This window comes from Engraulis encrasicolus, chromosome 13 (assembly GCF_034702125.1).
Source record: "Engraulis encrasicolus isolate BLACKSEA-1 chromosome 13, IST_EnEncr_1.0, whole genome shotgun sequence".
Taxonomy (NCBI): domain Eukaryota; kingdom Metazoa; phylum Chordata; class Actinopteri; order Clupeiformes; family Engraulidae; genus Engraulis; species Engraulis encrasicolus.
Genome location: NC_085869.1, coordinates 53,915,214 through 53,924,759, shown reverse-complemented (window position 1 = coordinate 53,924,759; position 9,546 = coordinate 53,915,214). Strand labels below are relative to the sequence as shown.

General features: G+C 44.6%; 1 protein-coding gene across 1 annotated transcript in view; it reads right to left on the bottom strand.

The window, feature by feature from the left end:
* Positions 1-3,933: 3,933 nt before the first annotated feature.
* The window catches only part of dnah7 (dynein, axonemal, heavy chain 7), a 149,456-nt gene continuing 143,843 nt past the window's right edge, over positions 3,934-9,546 (bottom strand). The window contains exons 70-71 of the mRNA XM_063214309.1: positions 8,158-8,261; positions 3,934-4,584 (exon numbers count right to left, since the gene is read on the bottom strand). Of these exons, the coding sequence (XP_063070379.1) occupies positions 4,378-4,584; positions 8,158-8,261 (311 nt within the window). The 3' untranslated portion in view covers positions 3,934-4,377. The remainder of the gene's footprint in view (positions 4,585-8,157; positions 8,262-9,546) is intronic.

Sequence of the window (9,546 nt, the reverse complement as noted above, 5' to 3'; positions counted from 1 at the left end):
GTGTTCGATATTGTCCTTCCATTCGCTGTGCCAAGCACAGATTAACTGGGCAGCTCATCCGGTTGAGACAATCCCCAAAACGTTGCAGTTTTAGAGCCCACTGCTGACCCGCCAAGGCTTTTTGTGGCATGACAAGGCAGGCAGCAGGTTTCAGTCGATGGAGTTTAGCAGAGTCTTAAATCGTACTGCCAGCGATGACGATGGCACTACAGCCTTTTTCATTGTTTTTTTTTTGTTTTGTTTTTAAAATATCATAATGTGAAAGTGTGTTTTAGGAGAGGTTGTCTTTACATACAAACAAGTTCAGTATTATTATACAACGAAATACTTCTGTTTTCCATTTTTCATTGACTGCTTTTTGATTGTCTGTTTTGTTGCTTGTATTTTCCGAAATCCCCAACAATAACAGAAGCTAGCAAAGAAATAAAAATCACTACAATTAGAGGAATAGCACCGCGATAGAAGCTCAGAAACGGCAGGCAGTAATTTAGTGAATCATATCAGCAACGCACAAATGCTTCAAACTAATCATAGTTGTTATTTCTAGCAATGGAAACCAAGTAGTCGTGACTTGAGTGTGGAGAATGGGAGATATTAATTCAAGACAAGGTTTTGATGGTTGAAGATACTGGTACAGTTCTTTTTTTGTTGTGGAATTGACTTTGAAAAAATTCTGCCGCCAAGTGTTTTCTTTCCCCTTTGAAGAAAATGTGACACCTTTTAAAGTTTGGGGTGTAATTCATGACCACAGCTAGTAGCACACTGGATTTTTTTTTAAAGTTGCGAAGTGGTGTCCATGGACTCCTTGTTACTGTCCATGTTAGAACATTGAAGGACGTAAAGCAAAATGTATGTAAAAAAATCAAATTAGGTTTGAACGTTTTGACTGCCATTTCAAATGTTACTTTTGTGTTCATCGTATTAATTACTTATCAGTGCTAAAGGTATTGAAATGAAGACCATGACTCAATGTGAAATTCACCTAAATTTATACATTGACAATCTCAAACCTGTGCGTGGATGGACTCTCCTTTATCAGTATGTGTATATTTTGTTTTATAGTTTTGTTGATTTACTAGCCTAATTTGCACTTGTAGTGATCGTTCACATTATTTTCTTAATCAAACCACGGAGTATCTGTTTGAAATTATGTGCTCAAGACAATGAACAGTTTTATTACAGTGTTTTTCTTTTCTTTTCCCATCCGTTATTTTTTTATTTAATTTTTTTTGTTCTTCATTCTAATGGGTATTTGTGACAGAAACCACCTTGACTGTGCCAAATTAACTAACAAACAAACAGAAGAAAATGGGCTGTGTGGGTTAAAATTTTAAAAAATTGCTTTATAAAAACATTCCATTGGCTGTGTTTGCTGCTGCTTGTATAGCCTGGAGAAGCACCATAACGGGTGCGATCCCCATTGCTCGTCACCATGTGACATCCATCCATTGTCTCCTTCGTCTTGGCTGTGAAAAATCATTGTGGATCACAATTGCTGATGTACTTGATTGGATCAGAATCATGCATGTGAGGCATGAGATTAAATGGATCAAAGATTTTTTTTGTTTCTTTTTTCCCCCTCCTTGGGAGGGACTGTGTTAAACTTTTTATTTCAATTGATTAAAATGAAGAAGGAATAAAAGAAACACGGTGTGTCTTTAGAATGTTCTGTTTGTTTATTTTATATTTGTAATGTATTTAAATAAGATGTAAAGTCCCTGATGTATACTTTGGGGGGGACATTCATGCTCATGATATGGTCTTGACGTGAATAACCTGAAGATGTCCCGCCTGACCCCTCTGCACCAAAATCCCCAACAGTACAGTCACATATTTATGGGGATATTGATGACACACAAAAAAACATGTCCCCTTTTGTTTGTAACAAATTGGCATTGAAGTATAAAATATTGCACAAGGCTAGTCCAACCTTGAGAGGCATACCTTTCTGAAATGTATCAATACAGCTAGTGCTTAAAGGTTAAGAATGGGTAAACACTTACTTCCTGTCCCCCAAACTTGTGTATGTGTCTAAATAGACATGGCCTAGATAGAACCTCAGAAAACACAACAGTAGGAGACTAATACCACGTGGGTACTCTAAGAACCTGGCTGAGAAGTAAACCAGGTTAAGCTAACCTTGAGGTTGTGGTGGTAAATCATGTAATAGAAGAGGCTGGAGTCCACATTTTCTTAACTAAATCAGACCTGTGGCCTATCTATTGTTAGGTTTACCACTTCCTGTATGTTATCTTAACCATGTTCTTGGAATTACCCTCCAGGATACAGTAGCTGAGTTGGATTTGTTCCCAAAGACTACCTCACCTTAACAGTAAAAGAGGAAATGATTGAGATAGAGAGAAAATAGCCAAAAAATATGGAAGTCCCTCACTGTGTGGTCTGAATGTTTTTATTTTTTTATTACTTTGATAGACTGTTTACCAGCCTGGGTGCGTTAATGTGTTCACCGCATTCACCATACTTGCTGATTTGTCTGTGCACCTCCCGATTTAAGAAGAGCAAATAAAAATGTGCAACAAGCAGACAATGTCTGTCCGAGCTCTTCTGTTGCATCTCACATCTACCTCACTTGAAACTGTATTAGTTTATACTACATGATGCATAGGAAATGAGTCTAATTTAGATATTAGTGCATGAGGAATTACTGATGCTTCACTGGCAGGTTTTCTTCTCCACTTATGCACATACATCAAATATATGTATTTATTTATTGTAACTAATAATTTACTTTACTTACAGAATGTTGCATTACATTGTTCTTGGCCGATGTCCTTGTGCAAGAAGGTCTTGCCGTTATTTAGGTTCAGGGTATGGGACAGGACACATTGACGCACTTACACATTGTAAGCTTATAGTGGGTGCCATGCTCAGGAGCTTTTCAGCTATGGGTGAGGGCACAGGCACAGAGGGGCATTTAGTTATTCAACTCCACCAGCTCTTTATCCTAGTACGGACCTCTAACTCATGACCCTCCAATCTCATCCTTAGGCATTAGGCTATACAATACTTCCTAATCACATTTACTAAGTACCGAGCAATATACAGTATTACCAGTCGTCACACGTACAAAATCAGGGTTATGGTGCACTTATAGACTTATTTTTAGGTTGGAAAAGTCAGGATATTTTAGATTAATCCAGAAAAAAACTTCTGTATGTGGACCGATAAGTTAGGCTAAATAGGATTCTCTGTAAACAAGTTTGCATAAAATACTGTACATGGTGGAAAACTTTCATGGTCCCTAAAAGAACACCCCCGCCCCATCCCCCATGCTGGGAAGTCGACAGTGGGAGGGAAAGGGTTCTGTTGTTCTGGCTCCAGGGAGAGAGCTGTCATATGTATGTATTGGGGTGGCTTCTAAGATGACTTTTTCCCGGGCCCGGCCAAAGCTGCCAGTGGCCCTGCCCCCACCCACCAATGAATTACACTCCATGTACATCTGCCTTGGTATTGGGATTAGTGGGTTAGGGTGTGGGTTCCCCACCCACTTACGTTCTCAGTTCTGTCTGGCGCCAACTCGAAATAAGGGCCTTCAAAAACTACAAGAAGTGCAACTACGGCACAAAGTTAGACAACAGCAGCAACAGACCTGCTCCAGTTGAAAGCCTCTCCGAGTCTCTGCCTTTATTTTGCACAACCTCAATGGACTAAGGAGATGATGTATGAGTTCCTGTGAACCATATACTACTTGCTTCAGGATGCAAGTCAAGTCTCGAGTTAGGGCTGCTGCTGTTTTTGTGCTGCCCTTGCATTTTTTATTTTATTTGACTTCACAGGAGCCGTGTGTAACCTAGTAAATGTGTCGAGCTTTCCATTCATAAGCTTCCTACCTAGATTCAACCTTCTCAGCTTGCTAACAGCAGCGCCAGTTCAGCCCTATTGAGAAAAATATACACACCTCCACCAGACGCCTTGACATAAATAAGGCGGATTTTAATAATAATAGTTACAATAATAATACAAAAATTCTGTCCATTTGCCAGTGCGTATGTAGTGTACGCCTTTGTGGGTGTGAGGGTGTTTACTGGCTTGTTACAATTTCCCTGTGTGTGTGTGTGTGTGTGTGTGTACAGTAGTGTCAATGATGTTTTACTGGCATCTTCTACAGTAGACGTTGAGCTGTGTGTGGTGTGTATGAGGTGCCACTGGTGCCTTCAACTCGTGTGTGTGTGTGTGTGTGTGTGTGTGTGTGGTGAGTATGAGGTTTTACTGGTGCCTTCTAGACGTTCAGCGGCTCTCTCTGTGTGTGTGTGTGTGTGTGTGTGTGTGTGTGTGTGTGTGTGTGTGTGTGTGTGTGTGTGTGTGTCTGTGTGTGTGTGTGTGTGTGTGTGTGAGGTTGTGTAAAGGCGTGTATTTCTAGGCGTTGAGCTGGCAGAGCAGCGCCACCCCGCGGCACACCCAGTGTTCGGCCGGCACGTTGGTGTTGAGCGTCATGGCGATGACGTAGTTGGTGGAGTGTCCGGTGGTGGAGAGGGTGCCGCGGCGCTCGCTGGTCTTGTAGACGGGAGACAGGTAGCACATGCGCTCCTCGATGTCCTGCTTCCTGATCGGCTTCAGCCAGATCTACACAGGTGGAGGAGGAAGAGGAAAGCAGAGAGTAGAGTAGAGTAGAGTAGAGTAGAGTAGAGTATCATTCATTAATCCAGAGGGAAATTAAGGAGGTGGGATGGTGGGGGATCTTGGGGGGTGGTGATCATGGGTATGTGTGAGTCTGTGTGTGTGTGTGTGCAGGGCCGCTGACAGCTTTGGCCGGGCCCAGGACAAAATCATCCGAAAGGGCCCCTCAGCCCAATGGACATAATGTAATGAGGACCCAATTCTGGGCCCCTTCTCTGCCTGGGCCCGGGACAACTGTCCCCTTTGTCCCACCCTGTCGGCACCCCTGTGTGTGTGTTAGAGGTAGAGGTGGCGTTAAGTGTGTGTGTTCGTGGTGGAGGTGTGTGTGTGTGTTAGTGGTGGAGTTATGCGTGTGTTTCAGATGTTAGTGGTGGAGTTATGCGTGTGTTTCAGATGTGTAGGGAGGGGAGGGATGGGGTGAAAATTGTCATCCTCACTGTGTAGTACCAGTAAATAGGGAAAAAAGACCCACATACCAGTACATTATATTCACATTGAGCAGTGGAGTGCAGCAAAAACATGAAAAGGAGAGAGTTCCAAAAAAAAAGAAAAAAGGATTGAGGCGATTAAAAAAGAAGGTGTAAGCTGGGGTGGCGGATGGAGGACACAAGAGGAAGAGAAGCAGAAATGCAGACACAGCAGAACCCCACACCACCACTACAAAGGTACTACACCGCTAGATACGTATGGTGAGCTCCCTGAGAGAAACTCAGGATCCATTCCCACCCCAATCCAACTACGGTACATCACAGTCTTCTCTGACAATTGTGAACCCCCTGTGAAGCTCCGAGCTTCATAGCTTGTCCCTAATCTTCACCCCCCACCCCCCTTCTCCTCACCCTTAAACTGAACCCCTTGCTGGTACATTGTCATACTACTCTGCAGCTTTGCTTTACACACCTGAGTGAACTGGGTTTTAATCTATTCCTGCATACTGTATTTTTCCGTCCTCTGCTGAAAGAGGAGGAGGAGGAGGAGATGGTAGGAGTTGGTAGGAGAGGAAGAGAGAGGGAGGACGACTGGAGGCCAGAGAGTGCAGAGCAGAGGGAACATGAAAAAGAAGAGGAAAGAAAAAAAAAGATGTGAGGCATTTTTACGAAGGAGGAGGTAGAGAAAAAAGGGGAAAGTGGATCATTCAGGATTTGATGTACCAGACGATGGACTACAATACAAGGGTCTTACCCCTGGGGGTATGACATGTACCAGTCAGGCACAAGAGACACAGTACCCGAGAAAGGTGGAAAAAAACCTTTTTCATTATGCTTGATTTCCCAGTTCAGATCAATCGCTGCAGAGTTTTTAGCGCTTGACGTGAGTCAAGGCTCTGCTGAAACTTAATGACAGTGAACGGGGGCCTCACAACGTCAGAAATTTGCATTTCAAAGTTGTGCCGTGTTTCTGTTTTCTCTCGCTGAAAAATAATAATAAACACAATTTTAATCAAGTTCTTGCTGTTGTCAAAAATGGATATTTGGTTTATATGAGTCGCTCTGAAAATGTCGGAATATTAAAAGATTGGGGGTGGGTATGGGGGGTTAATTCTGCATAATTCATAGTCCGGGCATGCGACTGCGTTAACACGGGGAGAGGAGAGGGAGAGGAGGGCGGGAGAGGCAAGCCAAGCCGAGGCAATCAGTTATATTTCATCTGTTGCGCGACTTTCATATGAGTCTGCCAACGGCAATCTATTTCAATATCGCACTACACTACTCTACACTCGCTCTCTAATGCACAATTCATGTGGCACGCACCGCACAGCAAACAGTAATTAGAAGGTTCTGATAAACTGGAGGAGATGAAGCACAAAAACAACAACTGTTTTCTACACTCATTGTGTTGTCGTCAAAAGGGAGATGGTGGGACGGTGTGGGTGGGTGGTTGAGGGGGTGTATACGCCACACAGCCCACACAGGAAGGGGGAACAGAAAAATAATCTAGAAACGGCCTTGAGACAACACTTTGAACAGGGGGAAAAGCAGCCGTGCACATGTGACCAGTCTCCTAGGTGCAAAGCTGCTGTGCTGCTGGTATACTGTTGTTATTAGGGGGTGTGTGTGTGAGCGCACTGTTGCATGGATAGCCTCCAGGGTGCTTTCCAGGCATTGTGCACAGATGAAAAGGATCACATCGTGAGAGAGAGACACAGAGGCAATGCAAAGCATTTTGTAGGCAGTCAGCTGTTTGTTGTGCATGCTGTATGCCATGCACGCACGCACGCACGCACCACACACGCACCCAAACACGCACACAGGCACGCACTTACTGAGAAGAACCTGAAGTGCAGGTGTGAGATCTAGAGATTCACACTTCATGAATGGGGGAGGGAGGGTACAGTATCATTCCTGTCTTACACAGTAAGTGTGAGAACAGTCTGAATAAAGGGTTTGAGACATCCCGAAAAACTTTTCACACAACTGTCATGATGGTCGAACCATGTGCCTGGTTGCATTTGTGACTGGCTATGACAAAGCAAACTTGGCAAAATGCTCTTGAAACTGAATTTATAGAACGCCAAATTAACTACTCTCTGCGTTTCCCAAAAACTCTTAAGTAGTACTTAAGCCTAAGTAGTACTTAAGTATGAGGAGCCGCTTAGGCACGCACCAGAGCCTGGTTGCTCTCAGTCTCCCAGAACATGGAACCTCATGAAAAAGGCCTAGACAGACGAGACATCTTCTTTCTTCCAAGACCTGAGAGCCACACCATCAGAATCTCTCCATCTCAACCATCTATCCTTCCCACCACAGGGGTGCGCCGCTGATGGCAAGAGGCCATGTCTTCAGACTCGCATGTAACACTGTGCAATAGCGCTAATGCGCTCCGCAGAGACAGGTCTTAACTGTGCAACAGCCCCTTGTAGTGCAGTTATGCCATCACCGTAGGGAACGATACGCTTAAAAACAGGCCAAGACCGTCCTGTTAGTCATCTTGTTTTCTTCTATCACCCATGTCATTCTGTTATTCTTTTTTTTTTTGTCTTTAGTTCTTTTCTTTTATTGGCCCCTATGTGTGAAGACTGATTGCCCAGGCTTGCCAGGGTAAGGTATTGTGCAACTGAGTGAAAGATTCATTTGTGAAGCGGAGGGAGGGAGGGAGGGAGAGAGGGAAGGGGAGGAGCAAGCATCGAGCCACACTCTGGGTATTAATCATCACCATCATCCACATGTTTGCTTTGTTTCCCCATAGAGATGGACATGAGCCATAATTAACAGGGGTTGTGAAAATGTGCGTGGGTGTCGCCGCCTGAGTGTGTGGGTTTAACTATGAGTTTGAATGCATGTGTGTGTAGTAAATGTGTACACACGGATTTCAAAGTATAGTAAGTGTGTGTGTGTGTGTGCTTTATTAGTGTGTGGGTGTTAATGAATGTGTGATTTTTTTTGTCCTAGGCCCAGTCAAGGCTGTCAGCAGCCGTGTGTGTGTGTGTGTGTGTGTGTGTGTGTGTGTGTGTGTGTGTGTGTGTGTGTGTGTGTGTGTGTGTGTGTGTGTGTGTGTGTGTGTGTGTGTGTGTGTACTAACCACAGGCATGGTGTCATGCAGCACTTTAGGGTATGACTCTGCCAGCAGCTTCCTCTTGCGGTCCCAGCGTGCTCCGTCCAGATACAAGCCCCGAATGTACACACCTGGGAAATAGATGTCACATGTCACAACACCCACACACTCAGGTGCTACTTGCAAATAGGCTTCTTGTTCTCACACACACACACACACACACACACACACACACACACACACACACACACACACACACACACACACACACACACACACACACACACACACACACACACACACACACACACACACACCATAAATGCCATAAATGTACCCTGACATCGTCACAAGCTACGTGCCGTTTGACTCCTTCCAACTTCCTGACCCTATTCTTTTTCATCAAGCTCTTCAGTAGCTTCTCAACCACATACCTGCCAACCGGCTTTTTATTCCCCCTTTCCCTGTCACACACACACACACACACACAAACGCACGCACACACGCACGCACGCACGCACACGCACACGCACACGTGTGAGGACCTCAGAACAGCCAGTAATACATGCAAACACGTAGGCACGCACACTCATCAGGGGCTGCTGAGAGACGCACAGACACACACATACTGTACTGTACACGCACACAAAGTGCGTTCAGGCCGACAGAGAACCATGCTGATGCCACTTTCCGCACCTCATCTGGAACTGGCTGACGTGTTCACGCTGCAAGTCACACTGCCATCCAAAAAACACTTGGATGTCAGCAGGTTCATCCGGGTAACAAATGACCACATACTGTACGGAAAAGTTCAGTGCCCGGTATGAACGTGAGTTGTTCGTAGGTAAGCACTTTAGTTCTAAGTGCACGATAGCTAGTGCGGCCCTGAAAAAGGCACTCATGCCGCTACGCGTGGGCCTTGTTTTCAATATGTCCATGTAGGACCTGTCATATCAATAAAGACATTTTAATTTGGAGTGCCTTAGTCAGAGAATTTATTCTCATTTTTTGATCCTGGAAGTATTATACCTTGGACTAAAGAGCACCCAAACCCAAGAAGCCAACAAACTATCTGGATAAGAGCACGCCATACTCCACAAACAGCTAGTGTGGGTACCAAGACCGCTCTGGTTGGCCTGAAAACAGTAGCAGAGGCGTCTCTACATTGCTGAGGCTGGGGAGGTGGGGAGTATGCCACCGCCCCCTGGTGTCTGATCACCTCATCAGGGGTGAGTTTCTCAAAAGGGAAGTTGTTAGCCTGTTAGCAACTTCGGTAGTTGCCAATGGGAAAATGCATTGAAAGCAACGAAGTAGCTAATGTAGTAAGCAACTTTGGTTTCGAGAAATTCACCCCTGAGCAGAAGTGGGAGCAAGTCATAGTTGAGAAAGTCACAAGTAAGTCCCAAGTCTTTCACC